Source organism: Strix aluco, chromosome 10 (genome assembly GCF_031877795.1).
Source record: "Strix aluco isolate bStrAlu1 chromosome 10, bStrAlu1.hap1, whole genome shotgun sequence".
NCBI classification, from domain to species: domain Eukaryota; kingdom Metazoa; phylum Chordata; class Aves; order Strigiformes; family Strigidae; genus Strix; species Strix aluco.
In genome coordinates this window covers 17,008,139-17,032,018 of record NC_133940.1, presented here as the reverse complement: position 1 = coordinate 17,032,018, position 23,880 = coordinate 17,008,139, and the positions used below count along the sequence as shown (strand labels likewise).

The 23,880-nt window shown below is 54.0% G+C and overlaps 1 protein-coding gene across 1 annotated transcript in view; it reads left to right on the top strand.

Annotated features, from left to right (window-relative positions):
- Positions 1-23,600, top strand: part of BCORL1 (BCL6 corepressor like 1) — a 30,722-nt gene extending 7,122 nt beyond the window's left edge. Inside the window, exons 2-14 of the mRNA XM_074835477.1 lie at positions 700-837; positions 3,662-3,752; positions 4,002-6,578; positions 6,892-7,057; positions 7,302-7,382; positions 7,541-7,963; positions 12,975-13,204; positions 13,317-13,523; positions 13,615-13,781; positions 13,960-14,105; positions 15,051-15,128; positions 19,764-19,917; positions 21,981-23,600. Of these exons, the coding sequence (XP_074691578.1) occupies positions 752-837; positions 3,662-3,752; positions 4,002-6,578; positions 6,892-7,057; positions 7,302-7,382; positions 7,541-7,963; positions 12,975-13,204; positions 13,317-13,523; positions 13,615-13,781; positions 13,960-14,105; positions 15,051-15,128; positions 19,764-19,917; positions 21,981-22,257 (4,683 nt within the window). The 5' untranslated portion in view covers positions 700-751 and the 3' untranslated portion in view covers positions 22,258-23,600. The remainder of the gene's footprint in view (positions 1-699; positions 838-3,661; positions 3,753-4,001; positions 6,579-6,891; positions 7,058-7,301; positions 7,383-7,540; positions 7,964-12,974; positions 13,205-13,316; positions 13,524-13,614; positions 13,782-13,959; positions 14,106-15,050; positions 15,129-19,763; positions 19,918-21,980) is intronic.
- The last annotated feature ends 280 nt before the right edge of the window (positions 23,601-23,880 follow it).

Here is a 23,880-nt window from a genome sequence, read left to right as displayed (position 1 = left end):
CTGCCTTAATGCTTGAACACCCAGCGCTGCACGATTGGCTGCAACACTCTCCCTCGAAAGCTCCACCCAGCCGACGGTGCGTCTTGGATGCTCGCGAATCTCTGGATTTCCTCATGTTTTCCACCCGTAACTCCACTGAATACCAGCACCTTCCTGACAGAGGGAGGGGATAATCACTTGATGGCACTGTCTGACGGTGCTGTCGGCAAACCTCTGCTCCCCTCCAGGGTCCCCCAGCTGCCTCCTTGTTTGAGGCTTTCCCCCTTGAACCCGTCATATGCTGGTTTATGAAAGTCATATGAAGCCTTGGGGATGTCAGCATTTTAACAGACCATCATCTTGGGTAGAGCTCTGTCTTGCAGCTCACTGCCCAGTGCTGGAGGTTTCTCTGGAGAGAGAAGAAAAGGGGAGGAATCTTTTGAGGGATGCATATGCGTGTGAAGACACCTGTGTGAAACTCTCAGGGTAGCCAGAGGCTTTTTTTGGCAATAATGTTGTTTAATATGAGGTTAAGCGGGCTGTGGATTATGTCCCAAGGTGCTGCTGATTTCTTCCAGCCCACTTCCAGACAGACGTGTAGCATCTTGGGCATTGTACCCCGTCTGCCTGGCAGCGAGGCTGGGGATGACTCTCTCTGGAGCACAGTTGAATGTGAGCATCCTGGGGAGAGTTACCAATCCTTTTGTTTTTCTTTCGTAGGCAGAGCGGCCCCTCGAGCCCCAGAGGTCCCGGCTGGTGACGAGCAGCTGTCATGATCTCTACAGCACCTCTCTATAGCGGGGTGCACAACTGGACCAGCACAGAGCGGATTCGCATGTGTGGCCTCAACGAGGAGAGGTGAGGTGCGTGGGTGGCGTGGTAGGGGAAGGAGGAAGAGAACGGAGAAAGTGAGTTAGGGATCTGGAGAGGCTACGGGGAGGGAGCTGGTGCTGGCTCAGCCCATTCTTAATAGGTGTAAAACAGACCGAGGCGCGAGAGCTGCAGGGAGGGGGTGGGTGTGTGGTCAAATGGTGACATTCTGTGATGGTCCCCACATCCTATGCTTCAGCGAGGGGGCCCACAAGCAGAGCGTGCCGGAGATCTCTGCAGAGGAGCCGCTGTCTGTCTGTATCTGTATCGCCTCCACGGCGTTGGTGGGTGACGAGGCCGAGCTGTCTGCGTGTGCTCTTGGCTTCAGCAGACCTGTGCTTTTAACTGCCAGGGGAGGGAAGGAGCTTGACCCACTGCGAGCCAAGTCACTAAGAAGAGCTGTTGGTGACCCAGGAGGGGTAGTGCAGACCAAATGATTAGATGGGAGAGTTGTGACATGCCACCAAATAGGAGATTAGGGAGGATTAGTGGCTGGGAGGCAGAAACGATCAAGATGAGTTGCTGGCCTGCCCCATGGCTTTGCATTGCCTTTTTATTCCCACAGCTCTGGGGTCTTGTTTTTGAAACTGATTGGTTTGTGGCTTCCTTGAGGCTACTACATCTGGTCAGCGCATTTGCTGTAGCGGGAGCCAGAAAAGTTTTACGGGCTCAAAGGCAGCACGTGCCTGTCATTCCTTGCTGTGGGCGTTGAGGCTTTTGGCGGCGAGTCCTCTGAGGGCCAGCCAGGAGAGCGGGGGGACAGGGCAGAGCTGAGACTCTGCTTGGGCAGAAACGCAGGCAGAGATCATCTTCAGCCCTCAGCAGCCGCTTGGCCCGCCGTGCGTCCCTCAGATAAGAGCTGGGGATGGCGTTGCCCTCTGCCTCTCCTAAACCACTCGCAGCTACTCCTAGTTTGCAATAAACATGAAAGTTCGGGGCGTCTGAGCGAGACGGCCAAACCGGGCTGGCTGCGGCCGAGCGCTCTCCCTTGGCTGCGGCCCCGGTTAGGGCCGGCCGGGAGGCGGCTGGCGCGGGGGGCGGCCGTGCCGTCGCTGTCCCCTGCGGGTGGCTGTCGCGGGCTCCTCCGCGCCCGCTCCCCGCGCCGCGGGCCGGGCTGGCCTGTGGAGGAGCCCCGGGCCGGAGGCGGGCAGGCCGCACCACCGCAGCCGGGGCTGCCCCCGGGGCCGTCCCGGCAGCTGACAGGGCCGGGGCCCGGCGGTGGCGGGGCGGGGCGGGTCCCACCGCCCCTGCAGGTAGCCGAGGGCGGGCGGAGCGGAGCGGGGCCGGGCCGGGCCGGGCCGGGCCCCGCTGTCCAGCTCCCGGCCGCTCACCGGCGGTGCCGCGGGCAGCCGGCTGCGCTCGGGCGCCCCCTGGCGTCCCGCCGGTGTGGAGCCGGCCCCGGCCCGGCCCGGCCCGGCCCCGCTGCGCTCCGCCCCGCCCGCCGCACGGCTCCGCGGGGACCGGGCTGCCGCGGCGGGCGGGTTCCGGGACCCCCGCTCCCCGAGCCCCGCAGGGCTGGGCCCCGGGGCCTGCCGCAGCCGAGGACCCGGGTGCCGCACCCCGAGCCCCGGCGGCCAGCCGGCCCCCCCCGCGCCGCGCCGCAGTCCCCTCGCTAGTGACAGTCCTGTTGGGTCAGGCTGCAGAGGGCCCTGCCAGACTGCCGCCCCTCGAAGGGGCCGCGCCATGGCGGGGGCTCGGGAGGGGCCGCGGGGGCTGCGCGGTGGCCCGGGGTGGGGTCCCAATGCTGGGGATGCGGGAGCCCGAGCAGAGAGCTCGCTCCCGCAGCTTGTGTCGTCTTGTGAAAGGCTGCGAGGTCAGGGAGCAAGTCCAGAAGAAATCGTGTCATCAGCAGAAACTAAACTTGTTTTATCCTGGCACCAGCACCTAGTCTAAATGACCCTTAAAGACCAAAGAATTGCCATCCAGTAAACACTGCTGGGGCAGGAGTGTCCCGGGACAGGCACTGAATACAACGAGCACTGTCTCCTGTCCAGTCCTCTCGTAGATCATAAGGAAAACTGTCTCACTGCACCCCATTTCAGTGGAGTTCACTGTCCTTCTCCTGAATTCAGGCTTTCCACTCAGGAACTGTCTTCCAAAGAGAAAGGGTCAAACGTGCAGAGGCCAGCAGGACATTGCACACCCGGGTGGCTGCAGGCACTTGCTGCTCCCATCACAGACGGCTTGAGCCTGAGGAGCTCTGGCGCTGGAGGGAGATCTCCACCTGAGGAGAGCGGCAGGGCTGGGCTGGGAAGTCAGGAGCGGGGAGTGAGCGTGGCTGGGAGGCAGAGGAACGGGAATGAGGAGGTGCCTGTGGAAGAAGAGACAAACAGGATGGGGCTCAGGGGAAGATGGGACTGGAAACGTGTGGTGGGGCAGAAGGGGAAGTGGAAGGGACAGGAGCGGGCGTGTGACGCAGTCAGGGAGGGCTGGGCTAGCCCGTGGTGAGACTGGGGGGGTCAAAATGGCTGTGGGTAAGGAAGGTTCACAGGGCTGCTGGGCCGCGGAGAAAGTCTTGTCAGGCCCGTAGGAGCCATAGGGTAAGCATTTATGTGTGAGGAGGTGCTATCCACCACGAAGAGTTCCAGGAGGGGGAGAACTGCAGTGGCCAGCAGTGCTCCTCACCCCCTCAGTCTGCAGAGGCCAGTACTCGCCGTGTAACTTGTGATGATGAGGAGCTGGCTATCTGGAGCAGACACACTTCTTCAGGCTGCCAGCTGCTCCGCTGTCACATGTGGGGACAGGGAGGGCTAGAATGCTGGGAGGAGGGTATCTTGGGGTTTCATAATGCTGTGTCTTGTTCCTTGGCTAGGAGAGCCCCCCTTTCTGATGAGGAGTCTAAAACGAGCAGCTCCCAGCACTTGGGGTCTCAAGAGTTTTGCGTCAGCAGCAGCCTTTCCGAGGTGAGCTCCTTGCATGTGTGTCTGCGTCCCACAAGGCCTTTCCCTGATGGAACAGGCCAAGCAAGAGCATCTACCCTCAGGGGTCCCACGGGCTTCTTCTCGAGAGAGGTGCACCCAGGTGCAGTAAGGCAAAGCAGCACTCTAGTTTGGCAAGAACTGTTTGCCACTTCTGCCTCTGTGTCCTGGAGAGGGCTAGAGAGAAGGTTCTGCCTGCATCGCTAGGAGCCACCTTCTCCCTTCTTGTTGCAGGTGGAGCTCACAGCAGTCAGCAGTGGTGGCAGCAGTGCCCAGGGGCTGGATGCTGATGGCAAGGTGGAGGAGAAGCTTGGGCCCAAACTGGAAGAGCAGCCACCTGATCCCAACCCAAACCCAGAGTGTGCGGGAAAGACTGTGAAAGACAATGCCCTGGGCCCTCTGGCAAACCAGGGGGATGACAGAGGGCAGGAGCCTGCAATCCCCAAAGCTGCGGAGCAGGAGAGCAGTGGTGCTGATGCTGCCTGGACACCTGCAGATCCTCACAGCGACAAGCAGGCTGATGCTCCTCCAGCCTGCTCCGTGGCTTCAGAGAGTGAGCCTGCTGTGAAGGAGAAAACCACCCCAAGCACTGGAGCACAAGGGCCCAGCGTGCTGGCAGAAGGGACATTGTCTGTGGTTGTCTCTAGCTGCAACACCTCTGCCTCCACTCCTGCTACTTTTACATTGAACAGAGTGTGCTTTCCCACATCTCAGGCCCCTGCTATGCAAAAACTGCCCCTGTCCTTTCAGGCTGGGGCAGTTCTGAGCCCGAGCCAGTCGCTGGTGTACATCCCACCACCCAGCTGCGGGCAGCCGCTCAGCGTGGCTACACTTCCAGCCACCTTGGGGGTCTCCTCCACACTCACCCTCCCTGTATTGCCTTCCTACCTACACGAGCGTTGCCTGCCGGGCATTATCGCTTCCCCAGAGTTGCGCTCCTACCCCTACACCTTCTCTGTCACCAGACCCTTGGCTTCGGACGCCAAAGTGGTGTCCGTGGAGGTGAATCAGCTTAGCTGCCCTTCGCCCTCAGGCGGAAGCGGTGCCCAGGCTGCTGCCGAGGGCGCTCCCCAGTCCACCGCTGGCCCTTCCCTCTCATCCAGCCAGCCTCCACTGGCAGCATCGTGTGGGAGCGCTGCTCCCTCTTCCGGCACCGGAGCGCACGCCAGAGCCCCGGCAGCTCCCGAGCCGCACGCACCAGGGGCTGCCACTTCACTCTCTCCTCTGAAGTCCCCTCCGCAGCTAGAGCGTGAGATGGTCTCCTCTCCGGAGTGCAGCGAGATGCCCCTCGATCTCTCCTCCAAGTCCAATCGTCAGAAACTGCCTCCACCTAGTCAACGCAAAACACCTCCTATGCCCATCCTCACCCCCGTGCACACCAGCGGCAAAGCACTTCTCACCACGGTCCTGTCCAAGTCCCAGCGCGCGGCCCAGACTACGGGCAGCAGCGTCACCTCGTGTCTCGGCACCACCCCTCCCTTGGTCATCTTCCCCGAGTTCCTGCGCAACGGCGAGCAGGGCTCCTGGGTGAAGAACACCACGCTCATCAGCACCATTCCAGGCACCTACGTCGGCGTCGCCAACCCGGTGCCTGCCTCGCTGCTGCTCAGCAAGGACCCTGGCGTGAGCTTCAATAGGGACCCACGCCACCTTCCCAAGCAGGAGCCCATTTCCATCATTGATCAGGGAGAGCCTCGCAGCGCTGGGGTTCCCTGTGCGAAGAAAGCCAACCAGGTCAGCACAGAAGGACAGCAGGATCCTGCCAGGAGACTTCTTCATGGCAGAGTTGCTCCAGGAGCTCCTTTGTGTCAGTCCAAGGACATCTCCACCTGGAATCCTGGCCAGGGAAGTGTGTACCCGCGATGCCCTGTGAATGGAAAACCTTCCAATCCTCAGCTTCTGCCTCTCAGCTGGTCTCCTTATCAACAAACCCCCCTGCTTTCAATTGGCATCTCCACATCAGGGCAGCTGCCCCCAAACCAGAATAGCTCCTGCAAGCCATCTGGTGCAGGTGAGCTCCCAACATTCCCGAGTGTGCAGCCCACAGAGTCCAGCACAGCTGCCCAGAGCCTGCCAGAGGGGCTGCCCAGGCTCCCACCTCAGGAACGGGAAGCTGCGGCCAAGAACAAGAGCTGTCGGGCCTTGCCCAAGCTCTACGAGGAGCCGGCCAATCCAGTCCCGCTGGATGCAGGTCCATCACTTCAGACCAGTGCTTTGGATGTGAAAGGGGGGAAGGGGAAGCTGGACAACCCGCAGAAGAATCAAGAATGTGATCAACCAGAGTCTGACTCCAGTAAGGAGAGCAATGTACAGACTGAGGCTCCCCAGGGGAGCTGTAGCCTCAAACAGTTGGATGCAAAGCCTAAAAACCAAGTGTTAGCGGCATATTTGTCGCATGATCTGCCCGCAGCTGGGCAGCAGAGCCTGCGAATTATTTCAGAGGTGCCCACTGTGCCCACAGAGAGTCAACCCAAGGAGCTGGGCTGCGAAGGCTCCCAGGAGCTACCAGCTGCAGAGCCCCTGCAGTGCGTGCGTCAGGTGGATCTGTGCAGGGTCAAGAAGGAGCGAGTGGAGTGTGACATGTCGTTTACTTCTGTGACTTGCCTGCGAGCTGGGACTGCTCCCCAGGCCTTTGCGGAGGTCAAGCTCAAAGGAGCAGGCCAAATCAAGCAAGAGAGCAGCGTGCGCTGCAAGTCCAAGCGGCAGCATGATGGGGATGCCAGGCAGGCCCACAAGAGACTGAAGTGCCAAGCCCAGGACGGCGAGGAGTCCCCAAGCAAATCGGGGAACCAGAGCGTGCATGGCCGGAAGGTGGGTGGGATGGGCTGGGACTGTTGGGTTACGGCAAAGGTTAGCAGGTGAGGTTGGGGGTGAGGAGGGAGCTCTCACAGGAGAGGGCAGCTGAGTGCACAGGGCTTTCCACCCATGCTCTTTGGCGTCACCTGGCAGTGGATTAGTGTACCCCTGTCTGCAGGTTATCTAGAGCAAAAATGGATCTGGGGTATCAGAAGTGCTGGAGGGCACCAGCACGATGAGTGGGGGACAGTGTTTTGTCCCTTCTCGTTTGCTTCTCCAGCTCAGTCAGTTGGCAGCTCAAGCTTTAGTCTGTGTCCTCCATTCACAGTGGCGAAAACACCATGACAATCCGCATGAACTCAGCAAGCGAGAAGGCCGAAGCAGCCTGGGATCAGTGAAGGATCACAACAGCCTCAGGGTAAAGCGTAAGCGCAGGAGGCCAGCGAAGACAGAGTTCCCCTCTCCGGCGCACCGTGGGGACAGCCACGAGGAAGGTACTCTTGTGAATGCAATGTGTTCTTGCGGGGTCAGGCTGCAACGGTTCCTGTCGCCCCAATCCCTGTGGGGCCAAACCACCACTCCCCTGATGCCGAACGGCCTCTGGAGCTAGTGGCTTCCCATAGTGGGTTGGGATCCAAAATAGACCTGCAGCATGATGCTGGACTGCCCTTCCCAGGCCAGCAGACGTGCGTGCGCAGATCTGTAGCATGTTTTCTCAAGGCTCAGTTTTCCCCACAGGTTACCTTGAGAAGAAGCCCAAAAACAACTTCCGGGATTTCATTCCAGTGGTGCTGAGCAGCCGGACACGCAGTCAGTCAGGTGAGTTGGTGCCATGGGACCCAGGTGGGAGTCGTGGGTGGACTGTGAGCGTTTCCCTGTTTAGTTGGCCTTGTGCCTGTCTTCTGTCCTGCCTCGCAGGGTTTTTCTTGTAGATACTCTTGGCTTTTTTGTTAGCTAGAAATCCCGCTTTCTTGCAGGAAGCATCGCTGGCTCTTCTGCTGGTGTGACGGGAGAGTGTGATGTGACTGGTCAGGAGATTCTACCATTGCTGGAGGAGGATCAGGAAGAAGAGGAGGAGGAAGAGGAGGAGGAGACATCCTTGAAATGTCGCAAGCTGCGAAAATCCCACAGGACGTCACGCTATCACAGTCGCAGGGCCAGGGACAGGTCTCTGTCTGAGAGGAGCAGCTGTTACACGAGGAGGACCCGGGAACTGCCCTGGAGAGTGGAATCACCCAGGCAGCTGTGGGAGCCCAATGAGGAGGAGGAAGATGACAGCCACATCAAAAGAAAGAAAAGGAGACGACAGAAAAGTCGGAAATACCAGACAGGGGAATATTTGACTGAGCGAGAGGAGGAGCGAGTGGGTTATCCCCACAGGAGGCGAAAATCCAAAGCAGGTACAATCTGGGAAGAGGTTTCTGGTACCAGGCTGGGGGTCAACATGGGTTTCTTTTTGCTTTTTTTTTTGTTGTGTGGGGGATTTTTAAGGTTTTTTTGTGTCTTGGATTTTTTTTGTAATGATGAAACTCCATCATTATTAATTACTTGATGTCCACAGCGTGGGCTGCTTCAATTGATCAGCTCTTCTTTCAAAGAAAGTAGTACATTTCGGAGTAGGAAACAGCAGCTTATGTGGCTAATTAGATACTGATCTTACCCTCAGATTAAGACAGAGGGCGTGGGAAAATGAGAATCGGACGAGGTAGCACAGTGAAATATTTCTGGACAAGCATGGGCCCCTGAGAGTAGTGTTCAGCATTCCTGGCTAAAGTAGAGGGACATGGAGCCATCACAATTCGACCGGGCTTCTTTATGCTTTGTCTTGCTTTATTAAGGCAACTTGCAAGCTTGCACCAGGGAGCACAAGGGAGAGAGGATTAACGAAGCTAGAGTGTCTGCAAGTGATGGAGAAATCCTCCTCTGTGGTTCGTACTTACAGCTTTGCTAGGAGGAGAACGCTGTGTCACCTGCCTGCGTCCTGCTCGCTGCTTTACCTCTGCTTTTGTGTTTTCTCCCATAACTGCTCAGACCATGTGGTCAAAACTGTATCCGTGATCTGTTTCCCCGAGGTTTAGCAGTCTCTGTGGTCCCTTCTCACTGTCCATGCAGGGGCAGTTTGAGGCTGTTGGAAGTAAGCCTGGGATTCATCCAGCAGCACACCGATGTCTCCGTGTGCGTGCTGACAGCTGGCTGCTGGCTCGTAGCTGCATCTGAGTGTCCCACAGGGAAACTTCTGTCAGGGTTGCAGAAGAGCATGTCCGAGCCACAGTGTTGGGGGAAGCCCTTCTACAGCCCTCCATATGCTTGGGCTTTTCTCTTGGAGGTGATGCAGTGCATACAGACCTGTTGCCTTCTGCCGCATCGGTGCTCAGATCGACAGTCCTCAGGAGGGGCTGAGGTGCTGCGAGATGTAGTAGAAATGGCTGCTATCCTCCCACCAGCTGATCTCTCCCAAGCTATGTCTCTGCTCTGGCACAGTTTTATGCTATTGCTGCAGTGTCTGGGTGCCTTTATGAGACTAGGAGTAAAGTTTCTGATGGGCTTCTTGGCATTTTCACAGTTCAAGGGCTCTCTCAGGTTGTCTTCTGCTGACGCCTGTTCCAAATAGAGCATGAGAAGGAGGTTTGAGTGCAGCAGCATTTGGGAGGATCTTCTCCAGGAGCTTTACTGCACATCTTAAGAGTGTCTGTCTTCTATCCAGAAACCAGTTTCCCTCAGGGACTGCTTGCTCGGCCCTCAACGATACCTGAGCTTCTGTATTTTGGATTCAGAAGTTGTGGCCTAGAGCCATTGCTGGTTTTGGAGATGATCACCTGGGGTTACAGTGGCACTGTATGCTGGCTGGCAGCCAGAGGAGGGACAGGGGGCCAGCCCACGTGTTTGGAGAAAGCAGACCATGTGTCCTGTACTAGCTAAAGCATCCACATCATCTTCAGGTACGAGCTGCAGCGATCCACTGACAAGCGCATTGCTGTCGGGCAGGTCGCTTTGATCAGCTGGGCTGGCAGTTCCTCACCTATGAGTGTGCGCCCTGGAGCTTCACTGCTGCTCGGCTGCAGCTGAGGTGCCTGTGTTGATGAGAGCACTAAGCCAGTGATGTTCATCTGTCTCCTTTGGGTACTGAAAAGAGTGAAAAAAGATGCAGAGCCCTGCCAGAGCCTTGTGTTGGACCTCTGGGCTAGAGGAACCCACTGCCCGCCTCCCCTCTGTGCTCGGAGGAGCGATGGAGTCGTGGTTTTCTCCTCCTGCTGGGTGTGCAGGGGCTGCTGGAGTGTGCCACTTGCAAGCACAGGCCATCCTGTTTGCTGCGTGTTGTCTGATGTGTCAGCATTTTACCCCTTTCTCTTCATGTACCAGTCAGAGACTTGGTTCTTCCTTGCCACCTTCCCAACTCTTCTTAGGTTTGAGCCATTTCCTACATGTCTTCCCCACAGCCCAAGGGTGCTCTTCACTGCTGGGGAGGTGTTCCCTGACTCGGACATACATCCTGCCAAGTGAAGTATATTTAACACTACAGTGATGGGCTGCTTTAAAAGCTTTGTACTAGAACACGGAGCCCCTGCACGTTGACAGAAGGAATCGGATATCAGAGAAGGAGCATCTCAAGTCCTTGTATACTGCCCTGGGTTAGTTATGAAAATGTCACAATGCTGTAAAAAAGACAAGGATGGTGTTACAGACAGCCCAGCAGAAATCTCTGTCTGGTGATTGCTTTCAAAACAGCAAGCAGGCTAGCGATTGCTGTGTGCGGCCTTCTTGACAAGTATTGCTAAAACTTTGCTTAGTTACAGCCTGAGAGTTGTGCATGAGCTTAAAAATGAATACCATGTTCTGTGTGGTGGGAAGGCAGAACTGCTGCCCCAGACCATGTCCCGTGGGTGCGCTCCACTTTGTTCGGAGCAAGAAGATGTCTCGTGTTCCTTGCCCAAGTACATCCAGCATGTGGCACTGTGTCAGGGTCTGTCTAGCCCACGGCTTTCTCTTGCCTGTGGCAAGCGCAGAGGCTGTGCAGGGCCAGCACTTGAGCACAGCCGCTTCCCAGACTTCAGCCGCCAGGGCTTCCCCAGCATCCAGAATAGCCAAACTAGGGCTGTCCCTACTCAGGCCTTCTACAGCTCATTTATGGGTCTGGCTAAATCCTCTCTTGTCCTGCTGATAACATCTGTCTCCACTACTTCTGGTGGCAGTGAAGACCTGAAGTTCCCTCCGTGCTGTGCAAAGTTCTTTCTTCTGTCTGCTTTTTAACTGATCTCTTACTCATTTTGTCAAGTGCCCGTAAGTCTTGTGCTGCAGGATTAGGCGAACAAGATTCCTTCACTCAGCTGATCCACCCTTTTATGACTTTTGCAAATTTTGGTCACATCCTTCTCCACCTTCTCTTCTCCGACCAAGGAGTCTCAGCCTCTCTGGTAGAGCAGCTTCTCCACCCCTCAGTCGTTTTGGTTGCCTTTCTCCACTTCCACTCTGCATTTGCTGAGATGTGGAGATTAGAACAGCACAGCAGTACTTGAGGCATGCTTGCTTTGAGATTTTATTTGTGGTTCTGCCTTGGCCAAATCCATTTTTCTGTGTGAGATCTGTGGTGTCCCTGCTTCCTAGCAATAACAGGACGTAAGTGCAGGTTATGTGTGATGCTTGACATGGAGAATCTAGAGTCTCAGCATAATGTGGAAGGTGAAGGTGCTGCTCCTGGAGATCTACAAAACCTGCCTTGGCACTGGAGGCAGCAATGTCCCTAAGAGATATAAAGTTTTGTTCCTGGAGTTTATCCTCTTGATCCCTTGAACTAACCCACTGGGGTATCTCCTAGCTCTTCACCTAGAAATGAAGTCTTTGTTCCCAAACAAAGTGCCCAAAGCTGTGGATAGAGCCAGGCTTGAGAGGCTCAGACTCTGCAGAGCTGTGTACAGATGCCTCCTCTGTCCTCTGCTCTGCACAGGGCTCTTCCTTTGTAACCTGTTCTGTTCTAGCACCGATCATCTGCGCAGAGAGAGGTGTATGACATCATATGGGTCTGGGCGGTTATTTGTTCACAGGGCTTTGCTTTCTTGTTGTGCCCTTTGTTTTCCTGTTGCTGTCGTGCCCTTGCTACGGGATGTTGCTCTTTCATGGAAGCAGAGCGCCTGTCCTTGTGCAATGTGCAGGGCTCTGTAATGAACAAGGCTGCAGCTGTGTATAATGCAAGGAAGAAGAGACTGGATTTCCTCTGAGGCATCCTGGTACTTCCTACCTGCATGCATATTAATTGAAACTTTAATGTGTGTCGTGGTTTAACCCCAGCTGGCAAATAAGCCCCACACAGTCGCTTGCTCACTCCCCCCAGTGGAATGGGGGAGAGAATCAGAAGAGTAAAAGTGAGAAAACTCGTGGGTTGAGATAAAGACAGTTTAATAAGTAAAGCAAAAGCCGTGCATGCAAGCAAAGCAAAACATGGAATTCATTCCCCACTTCCCATCAGCAAGCAGGTGCTCAGCCATCTCCAGGAAAGCCGGGCTCCATCACATGTAATGGTTACTTGGGAAGACAAACACCATTGCTCCAAACGTCCCCCCTGATCCTCCTCCTTCCCCCAGCTTTATCTGCTGAGCACGATGCCATATGGTCTGGGACATCCCTTTGGTCAATTGGGATCAGCTGTCCCAGCTGTGCCCCTGCCAGCTTCTTGTGCACCCCCAGCCTGCTCGCTGGTGGGGTGAGGTGAGAGGCAGAAAAGGCCTTGACACTGTGCAAGCACTGCTCAGCAATAACTAAAACATCCCTGTGTTATCAACACTGTTTTCAGCGCAAATCCAAAACATAGCCACATACCAGCTACTGTGAAGAAAATTAACTATCCCAGCCAAAACCAGTGCAATGTGCCACTTAATTTAAGGGGAAGATGTGAGAGGGCAAGGCTGGGTCTGGTTTTGTAGGCAGCAAAGCAGTGAGTGTTCACAGACAGCTTAAAGGGGATACCTTCTGCATTTTCTGTCTCTCTGAAGGGTATCCCATGTGGGTCCTGCTCAGCCTTGCAGGTAGGGGAGTGTGCTGTATGGCAGCATGCAGTTCTCAAACTACGGGGAAGTGTGCTGACAAGCTGGATTGTTTTGTACTGGGTTCCCTGTCAGACCTAAGGAAGAGCCTTAGTCAGTTGTGTGCAAACCCCAGCTCTCAGTAGGCTTGGCCTTTTCAGACCAAGACCACTGTCTGTCACTGGTTGTCTTGTGTCCATGCTGAGTCCGTCCTTGATGGGGAGAATCTGTATATTTACTCTGCTTCTACTTACTGCAGTGCCTCCGCCATGGGTCTGGATTTTTGGATGTGCAGCCATCAGAGATCAGCAGTTTGTTTTGCCTGGTGGCAGAGATCTGGGTTGCTAGCCTTCAGTGCTGTACCTACAGAAGCTCCTCATTCCCATTTCTCCTTTAGATTTTAGGTACCGGAAGCAGAAGGAGTCTGTGAAGGGTAAAGGCACAGAGCTACGACTGAGGAGCAGGCTTTCCCCATCCCCCCGAAAATCTCAAGGACGCCCAGACTTTCGGAATGGCTTCTTCCTGGAGCACTCCGACAGCTCTCCCGTCCAAGAAGAGCTGGAGAAACCATCAGGAAAACGCAAATGTAAAACCAAACACCTGGCAGGGATCTGTGACGAGGGGAAGGTATGGCTTGGGCTGATGAGGGGAACACACGTGGGGAAAAGATCGAGAAGAGGACTCCTGTTAGTAAACCATGGCCACATGTGCCAAGGAGTTGTATTCCTTTCTTTTCCAGGGGAAAGGCTGCTGGAACCAGCCCAAAATGCGCTCTCTGAAGAAGCCCCAGGACTTGTGGACACTTTGTAAGTCTCGTCGGGTCAGCCCAGGGAGTTCCCCCGAATTGCCAGTGGCCCAGAACGTTCCTCCTGGAGCTCGGCGACTGATTGTGAACAAAAATGCAGGAGAGACCCTTCTGCAGCGAGCAGCTCGCCTGGGCTACAAGGTGAGATTTGATGCCCTTTTCTGCTTTGAGTCCTGTGCTGCCTTGTCTGGGTTTGTGTGTAACCAGGCCTGCAATGCTCTTGTTCCTGTAGGACGTAGTGCTGTATTGCCTGCAGAAAAAGAGCAGTGACGTGAACCATCGTGACAATGCTGGCTACACAGCTCTGCACGAAGCCTGTGCGCGAGGCTGGATTGACATCCTCCACATTCTGCTCGAGCACGGCGCCAACGTGAACTGCAGTGCGCAGGATGGCACAAGGCAAGGCAGTGAGAGGGGAGCGTCTGGGGAAGCACTGAGAAGTGTGGGGGCAGGGAGCAAGGCATCTTTTTCAGCATGAGCTGTTGGTCATCGCTAGATTTGTCTTAACCCAAAACAGCATTTGCTTTGCGAACTCTTCCTGTCTCTTCTTTCAATGCCAGTGCTTCTGTCCTTGCAGGCCTGTCCACGATGCAGTAGCAAATGACAACCTGGAAACCATGTGGCTTCTACTCTCCTATGGTGCTGATCCCACTCTGGCCACTTACTCTGGGCAGACAGCTGTGAAGCTTGCCACCAGTGAAGTGATGAAGCGCTTCCTCTGCGGTAGGTGCCAAGCCTGGGGGTGGCACTGCTTCCATCCTTCCTGTCTGGCAGCATATGGGACCAAATCTGGGTGTCAAAGGGTTTAGAAGTGCTTGAGCAGCAGGTGACTGAGTAATTTTAGCTCTGTCCTGTCATGCCATGTGTGTTTTTACCACCCAAACTTTAATTATAGAATTGTATACCGCTTTCCAAATAAGATACAAGTCACGTTTCAGTCTTTAATGTGCAAGGAGATGGCAATGCTGTGGTCACACAACTAAAGACAGTGCTGTGCATGAGGTTTGGAGGCACTGTTCCACAGTTCCTGGTTCTACTGCATAACTCAAGTGCACATATTTTTGCTGCCAAGTAGTGATGCCTTCTACTTGCAAACAGCTCTGCCTAAATGCTCCCTGCCTGCTGTTGTTAGAAAGGACAGTTTTGGAACCCTATGGCCAAGAGTGAAGCGTGTCCACTTCCTGTGCTGTTTGTGTAGAAGCAATATGAGTGTTGTGGCTTCTACACAACAGCAAGGAAGAGACAGCTACAGTAGTGGTGGTTCCCAGATAGATACAAGGCACAAAATCTTCAGTGTTGAAAAAAATCTTGTTTGCCAGCTGTCTGTCTGAGCTCTTCTAGGCTTAACTATGCACGCAGGTGTTGGAGATGGAGTTTTGAACTCAAGACAACCCTAAGAACTTTCCTTTCCAACTCACTTAGTGTTGTCAGTTGTTTTCCCTTTTCAGCTTCTATTTCATGTTCTCAGGCCCAGGGTCACGTTGTCCTCTCTGGAGTGAGGGTGCCCTTCTTGCAAGTTGTGGTTCAGCTTTTGCCATAATGCCTAACTGCAGAGTGGGGAAAAGCAGCAGAGGTGAAGTGGCTCACCCAGGATCAATGGATATGCATGCCAGGATCGTGCTTTGACCAGTAGATAAGCATTAACCCTTTCAATTTTTTCACTTTTAGATTACCTGTCGGATCTCCAGGGGCGCACTGATGGAGATCCTCAAACAGCATGGGACTTCTACAGCAGCTCAGTACTAGGTGAGTTCAGTCTACGCCACTTCATTTACAGCACCAGAGCAGAGAGAAGCAGTGCTAGGTAATGACACATCAGTCACTTCAGTCTGTCCGCATCCCTCCCAGCTCACGTCTTGGAGATCTTGCTGTAATGCTACATGCTGGGAGCTGCTTCTGAAAGGGACCATTTCTTTGGGAAGCTGCATCTGTGGATCCCTCCAAGTAGGCTGAACACAGCGTGCAAGATTAGACTCTGAGTGCTGCTGGTGATTCCTGAGGGTCTTTGGGTATCGATCCTGGAGCATGTTATTCTTGTAGCAGTTCTTGTTACTCCCCTGCTAACCAGTCATCAGGATAAAACAAAGGAAGGCAGAGGACATATTTATTCCTTCAAGGTGTAGAAATATTGAACTTCCCAGTTCCCAGAGCTGTCCATCCCTGTCCTCTGCTTTGGAGGGGAGGCATTCATCTGGGGGAGGCCCTCTTCTTACAATGCCAGGCATTTCCCAGTGACGTTTTTCCTGTCGCTTAGAAGTTTTCTTGAAATGATACAGGCGGATACAGGCGCAAGGTCTGCAAATTGTTCACAGTGTTGCTCAAGTTCCCCCAGGGTCCATGAACGAAGATGTCCTGGATCTAGCCATGGGCCTATGGCAGACTGCAGAGTCCCTCCCAACCACTTCCGAGACAGTAGATCAGCACTCTCAAGCCCTTCATAAAGACCTGGATTATTTACACTGGCAAGCTAAAAGGCTGTTGCTTTTAGTTGCTCACCTCCGTCATTTCCGACATCCTTCTAGAAATGAAAAAAATGAGATGCATATGGAAGGGTGCCCTTGGTAGAGGACTTATCCTTGGAGGACCCTGATGTCTCTTCATTTCAGAACAGAAGAAATTCTGTACTCCTAAGAACGCTTTGTTCATAGGCTTTTGCACCTCAGGCATGCCAGGGAAACTGTTCAAACCACAGCCTCCTTCCTCTGAATTTCTCACTCTTGAAGCTGTCACAGTCCTTTAAGAAGAAGCCTCTTTAAAAATATTACAGTCAAAGAATAGCTATTTTTCTTGTGGTAAAGATATTACCCCTTTTGATTTGTCACTGGTTCCCACTTGGATTTCTCTGATAAACATGGAAGGAAAATTGTGTGTGGTTTTGTGGGCAGGAGAGTTTGGCTCTCTTTGCTTACTACAGCATGCTGAATTCTTGGTTACCCAGAGAGCTCATGTGCTCGAGTTCTAGTATGTGATTATGTCCTGTTCACCAGTATCCTTTCCTCTTGAAGATCCTGGCATGGGATTGTAGCCTGCCAATTCTCATGCTCTCTAGGAAACCCACTGCCACATGCAAGTAATTTAGAAATGTGTGATCTTGTTTTTCGTATACCCTAATGCCTGAAATGAAACGGGTGGCTCTTTGGAAAAGCAAGCCGATTGTGTGTTGTTCAAATTAGCTGCTTGTTTCAGTTCTTTCATTTCCGTATTCCTTGGCTTGTCTTGAAAAATCTTATCTTGCATCATGTCTTCCCACGTTTCTGTCCTCCACCTCTGTAGGCAAAAAGAAAGGGATTATTTTTTTCAGTAAGCAAAACACTCTTGTGGTGTTTCTTGCGGGGATGGAGGGGTATTGGGATGCCATCGGTGATGGCAGTTCACTGCTCACAAGGGCCTTGCTTGGACACTTGGCTAATATGTGGAAAATCTCCACAGGCAGTGCTGGGGACTGCACTTCTTTTCCTTCCCCTGGCTTTTTAGAATATGTCTTCATTTGAGGGTGGAAAAAGACTACCTCTCTATTAAACACATCCTGCCTCTTCCAGTGGGACTTCACGCTAAGTTCTGGCCACTGTGGATGTGTCTCTACTGGGTCTCTGTCATTCACATTGTGCCATCTGTCAGGTTTTGTCTTCCTTCTCTCTTGTGCTACCTGAAGTTGGTTAATAAGCCAGACAAATCCCACATTGATCTGCCTGTATCCTTCCCTAGAGACATCGTTTCATCCTTGCTGCAGTGGAAAGATCCTTCCAGTGTTGGTTGGGCTGATGCTTGCATCTCAGGTGCTCCAGACTTTAACAGGTACCAAGTGCACAGCACTTGGGAGAATGTAGATTCCTCCCAGATGTGAGAGTGATGATCCCTGGAGAGATGTCAGCTACACAAAATGTTCTGAAACCTCATGGCTTTGGTGTTGCTTGTGGGTTATTTCTCTCTGGCTCGGAGAGAGGACGGCAGAGATCGCAAACTGAAGTACCACCATGCTGCTGTCAGAGGGTCAGTCACGCTGCTCTTTTCTCCCCTCTGCATGGAGCATTCCCAGCGCTGCCCTCGGTGCTGCCCTTGGGCGGCTGCATGGCAAGTTGCAGTGAGGAACTAACCCGGCTGGGACGTCATCCTTTACCCTACCAGGTCTGTTTTCAGCAGGCACAGAAAGGAACCTTCCTTTTCATCCGCACCTAGATCAGCTTACAGCAGCAGTGAAATGGCAGTGTTAGATCATTGTCACTCATGCTTTGCCAGGCGCTGCTGTGGGACACTGCATCAGTTGGCAAGAAAGAGCAAGATGCCCGAGCCTCAGAGAAGAGGCTGGTTTCTTTACAGTGGGGTTTACTGAGTGTTTCGAAGATTTTTGGCTCAGTTACCTTCCACAGTCACCTCAGGTCACCTGGGTCACTCCCCAGGGCAGGGAAGTGCCTGGTTCTGCTCTGGAGTAGCTGAGCTGCTCCTAGGTGTCACAGGCAGCAAACCAGCTCAGCAGACAACAGTTCTGCTCCTTCAGTCATTCAGTCCTTCAGAGTTTCCCTTTCCATCAGATCCACCAGCTGAAGCACAAAGCATTGCATGTCCCTCAGGGTGGAGGAGAAATCCCAGGCCCCTGCTTGATCTGTTTCTATTCTTTGAGGCAGGAATGTCGTCCACATTTTCCTTTAGGTCTGCAAATCTCTGGGGGCCAAAAGATAATGAGGGAAGCCAGGGTGTGGGATCTCTGAAGTCTGAGTATGGTAAAGTCATCAGCATCTTGCACTTTGTGCGACTGTAGTTCCAGATACAAAGTCCCACTCCAGGGTTTTGTTCTACACCTGGGACTAGCATTGTTGTGCCTGATTGTCTCCCTGCTGCTCTGCAGTGGTACAGGATGTTCCTGTTCTTGTCGCAGCCTTCGCTTGGGCTAACAGACAGGACTGAATGAAAAGTTTTCAGGACAGACATTGGACCATATTGTTGCCACGTGAAATGCATTTAATTTGTTTTTTCTGGGTTGCTCAAGAAATTTGAGGGTTTTTTGGTGATGGCATCTGAGCTCTGCCTAGCAGTGATATTGAACCGATATTCATGTCACTTATTTTTGTCCTATTCTACATTAAGTTTTGAAGATTTAAGCACCTCATTTTTCTGTTTCTTAGGAATTTTTTTTTCCTTGGCAGGACTAAGAAATGACTTCATTTTTTCCCTGAGACCCTGTTTGAGCCTCTGTCTCCTGTCATCTGCTGTTGTCTCTCTATTAAGATAACATTCTTGCAGGATGCTGCGTTTATTCGAAGAGCAGTATGGTGTGTGGAGCTTTCCCATGCAGCACACCATAAGATTTTTTTGCAGCCTTTTCTCTCGTGCATGGTGTTGAACTTTTGCTTGATTGGTGTATTTGCTCACCTGCACATTTGGTCTGAGTTCTCTCTGTAGAATCTAAACTCTTATTTTCTGGAAGTTTTTGGACTTATCCTCTATTATCTCAGCAGGACAAAAACACTCTGCAAAACTAAGACTATTCATACCTCTTAATAATAAAATCCAGGCAGCAAGCTACTTTTCAACAGATGATTTTCAGATTGGTGAACAGTAAATTTGACTGTCTTCAAATGGTTTATGGATCAAGTGTGCTATTCTCCACTTCCTATGGAAGCAGATCCTGCTGGAACTCAAATACCTCCTGGAACAGCCAGCTTTAAGCCAGGAATCTGTGGGGCTGATTCTCTGAAGTCATGCTTATTTTTGTTTGGTTGTATTAGTCTCTAGATCTGCTGCACAGTGTGGTGGCACAGCCTTGCAGTCCTTCTTTAGACACAGTTGCTGGCACATACCTCTAGATAACCTGCTGGCGGTTGTCAAGAGTGGGATTTGGGTGGAGATGCAGAGCACGGTGCCTTCCTTCACAGGATCTGTGCAGACAAAGCATCTCGTACATCTACCTCCTTCCTTTCTGGAGCAGGTTCTTGCAGGCTGAGGACAGCTGTGCTGGCAAAGAAGAGGGGGCTGAGGCTGTTTCAGAGAGAGTCTGGGGGTCAGCGTGTGGTTGCCCCAAGAGAAGACTGCCAGTCGAAGTGACTCATTTTGTAAGCAGGCAGTGCCTCGTGTCACGTGCAGGGTCGGTGTAAGCCTGAAAGTTGCTGCTATGACATAACACATTCTTTCTACCTAACCTGGTTACTGAGCGGAGCCTCGCTGTGCCAAGCAGCCGGCACTCAAGAGTTTCTCTGAGACAAGGGTCTGGAAGGAGAGCAGGAGGAGCCTGAGACTTGGCTCTTACAGTCACTGTGACACTGCGGGAAGGTGTGCGCGAGATTGCGGTGGTAGCTGGTCCAACTGGGCAGAGCTGTTCCCCAGGGAGTGATGAGCACTGGCTGGTGTGAAACTGAGCTATGCCAATGTCTGTTTTGCTTGTTGCAGAGGGGAAAGATAGCATTGGATGCGATCTTCTGCTCAACCCTCCAGGAAGTTCAGACCAGGAGGAAGAGGAACAAGAAGCAGACAACTTCATGTTTGAGTTCTCAGACAAGCCACTGCTTCCCAGCTATAACCTCCAAGTGTCAGTCTCTCGGGGGTGAGTATCTTTTCCTGCAGCAGAGAGCATTTGAGTGACATTAATGCTGGGGTGAGGGGGAGCTTGCAGAACAGAGCCCTTGAACTCGTGAGAATAGCAGCAGTACAAGAAAGCCTTAGGCTGTCCTCCAGGTGAGGGATGACATGAGATGTTCATATATGAAAAATTCACACCTGCCTGAGAAACTCTGAGAGCCCAAGCTGACTGTGCTAAGGAGATGGGCCGTACAGAGTTGCACCTGTGTCCTGTAGATCTCAAAGCACTCCTCCAAAGGGAGGAGTCATGTGCAGGAGGAGATACCTCTATCCCTGTTCCACAGGTAGAGACACAGAGGAATGGAGCTATTGCATCTTCCCCAGGAGGAGGAAATTGCTGCTGCTGAGGCAGTAACATGCCTCCTGTGGCACACTCCCCATCATATGCCATTTCACAATGAAGCATTGCATAGACTCTTTTTTAGAGAAATGTGAGAATAGAAACCACATCTTGTAAGCCCCACATCAGAGAAGCAAGTGGAAGATGCAGGGTAAGATGGAATTTATTTGACTAATTGTTTGACAGAGGTCCACCTCTGAGGTGGTCACCTTAGTCTTTTGTTGCAGTCAGCAAAGACTTGACAGCAGGATTTATCCAAACGAGGGCAGGAGTGAACGTCAGGCCGAGATGAACCACTGGGTGCAACTGATCAGCTCTCCAGTGACTGTGGAGAAACCCAAGGGGGACACTCACTTGGATGGGCACTCCTGTGGTGCAGACATGCTTAGAGAAGTCCCAGCCTGGGATTCATTGCCTGATGGCTGGCACAGCAAAAAGCCTGTGAAGTCCTTCAGCCCCTGTTTTAGTCTTCTTGGTCTTGTGCCCCAGTGATAATGAAAAGAAGAGAAAGACTGAGGGAGACCTATACATGGGAGAACCAAGCAAGGAAAGACCCTTTTGGTTTAAGAAAGGACTTTGTTTTAAAACAAAACTGAAAAGCAGCACAGGTAAAGCCAGAAAGATAGTTGATTTTGTATTGGCTGTCTGTTGCCTGCTGTTCTGTGCCACGGGTGGTCACAGCCCCGGCATCCCATTTGCAGGCAGCAGCAGGTCAGTCATTTCAGCTCCTTGAGGTTAAGAGCGGCTTGTGTACCTCAGGTGGTTATTTTCTTTCAAGTTAGGCTTAGAGATAGTGGGTTGAAGGCAGGGCCTTGCAGGAACACAGCCAATGTCTGGAGAAGTGTAGCTTTCCTCATGCTCCTGCAGAGCTCTGGCTGTGCGACAGCAGGGGAAGCACTGCCTGGGACAGACCTGTCTGTCGGTGAGCAGGAGGGTGCAGTCAGGGTCTCCCCATGCAATCCTGCTGCTTGGCCAGATGCGTTCTGCTGCCATGTGGTGTCCCTGCGCTGGGCCTGTCAGGAAGCCCCCTTCTCTCCTCCCTCTGGTGTTGCTCCTAGCCCCATTTTTCTCCAGCAATGGTCAGCAGTGGCTTAGCTCTGATGGGTCCGAGTCGATTGTTTCCCCTCCATCATGGGGAAGTCACAGCACTGGAGCAGTCCTCCCTTCTGCACCTCCTGTGACACTTTGCGTTCGCTTGGACCGCAGAGGGGAGAAAGGTGTCTTGGGAGAGGCAGCAACAAAAGTGCTACTTTTTTGTTTAACGAATCTCTGTGCCTGCCAATTTCTGCCCATCCAGAGGGACGTGTGCAATGCCCAGGAGTCATGGCTGGGTGGGGAAATGGAGCCCCTGGTGTGGCTTATCACTGGGTGGGGATGCTGCTGGGACACCTTTGAGGTTGTAACTTTCACACCGATGTCGCTGTCTTGCTTTGAGTGCTCTAAAATGATGTGCCCTGCAAAGCAGCGATCAAACCCAGGCACGTCTCAGAGCCTTGGTCCCGCACGTGGGGTCTGTCCAGACCCTGCAGAGGAGGAGCACGTGGAGAAGAGTGCCTGGACCTCCCTGGCAGTGCTGTGTCAAAGCGAGAGCCAGCGTGCCGGCAGCTGGGAGGCGGTGAGGCTGAGGCGGGCAACATGCCTGCAAACCCCTCCACCTCTAACCCGCCATCCTCTTGCCATCCTTGCAGGCCCTGCAACTGGTTCCTCTTCTCCGACGTGCTCAAGCGGCTGAAGCTGTCCTCCCGCATATTCCAGGCCCGCTTCCCGCACTTTGAGATCGCCACGCTGCCCAAGGCAGAGTTCCAGCGCCAGGTCTCTCTCAGCCAGGTGCTGGTGCAGGAGGAGGTGCAGGAGAGCCCCGAGCCGGCGCAGGCTGCTGCAGAGACAGTGGAGCTGGTGCACTATGAGCCCGAGCTGCTGCAGCTGCTGGGTTCGGCGGTGGAGTACCAGGCCTGGAGCAGCTGACGGGGACAGATCTCTCCCTGCATCATGAGGCAATAATAAGGACCAATGGGAAGCAGCCCTCTCAGCGCCAGCAGCAGGGACCTGGGTCTTTGGCCAGCCAGTCCTCCTCTCCTCAGTGTCTCCTCCAGGTGGGGAGAGAGGACCCTTGCCTCCAAGGACTTCCCAGGGCCCCTTCATGACGAGCAGCAGCACTTGCAGCTGTCGGCCCCATCCAGCTACGGCGGGCGATGAAGCCCCTCCACGGGGCTGCGTGAGCCGGAGCTCCTGGGGCAGGGGCGGCTCCGGCTCCGCCAAAGCGAGGGGTGGTGGGTGCCGCTGCCCGTCCCCGCCTGACCCCACGGAACTGCGCCTCTGTTTGCCCTCCCCCTCCCAACGTCTTCCATAGTATTTATTTAATTAGTATTTAATTTGTAATGTTTCCTTTGTTTTTGCTGAGTCTGCATCACTGTGATGGTGAGCTCCGGGCTAGGGGATGCGGGCTTCCTCCGGCCCCTCTCCAACACTCCCCGGGGCCAGCGCTGCCCCTGGACCAGCCAGCCCCTGAGCCGCAGACCTGGGGGGGTCACGGCCCTCAAGGGTCGGGCTCTCACACCTCGTCTGCGAGCCTGGGGATGGTGACTTCCCTTAGCTTTGGAGCCAGCTTCTGCCGAAGGCGCTCGCCCGCCAGCCCAGAGCCAGCCCCGCTGCTCCATCCTCTCACCGGGCTCCTTCCTGCATCTCCTTCGTGCTGCTGCTCCCAGTCCCCGGTGCCTGTCGCACGGGCAGGCGCAGCCCGCAGCCCCCAAGCACACCCCACGCTTCCCAGCAGCTTGTGTCCCCCCTCGCCCCGGGGTCTCTTGCCACTGCAGAACCCCCTCCTTGCCCTCCGCGGTGTCTGCTCGGCCTCGCCCCGCTCCCCGCACCCCTCCTGTATCACAAGGAGCAGTTCTCTGGGAGAGAGCGGGCGCGGTGCCCGCCGCCCGGGCCTTGGGGCAGGGCTGCTCCGCTCCGGGGAGATGGTACAGTTTTATTGTACAGGTGCTAACAGGACTGAGGACGGGACAATCTTGGGTTTTCTGGCTCTCCCCTGCTCCACAGCGGGAGCGTTGGGTGGGGTTTTTTTTTGTTGGTTCGTTTTTCCTTTGTGTTGTGTTCCTTCCCAGCCAGGGCAGGTGTTCCCCCTTCCCCTTGGACTCCCAGCCGCCAGCCTCCCCTCCTGGGGGCCAGGCAGCGCCTTGTTTAAGCCGAGGGTTTTTTGCCTTTGGGTGTGTATTCTGGTTGCTCTTTCTGATTTCTGTTTTATTATAAGCAGCAACAGGCTGTGGTGTCAAAAACACTGATGTACAGAAAAAACCTGCATCAGGCCCCCTGTCTCCTGCCTGTTCTTCCTTGTCCCGTGTCTGATGCCTGCTGTGGGCAGGTTTCCTTGTGTGGTGGCCTGAGCCTGTGGGTCAACAAGGGGAGACGACGAGGCTGCTGCCACGAGCTGCCCGCAGCAGCACCGGGGCTGGGCGCTGGGGCAGGCACGGGCTGCGGTGCCTCAGCCGGCAGCGATGTCTTTTGGCATTGTGGAGCAGGGGGCCATCGATGAGCCAGAAAAGTTGTTGGGGACGCTCTGCCCCTCCTGCGTCATGCGCTGGGCAT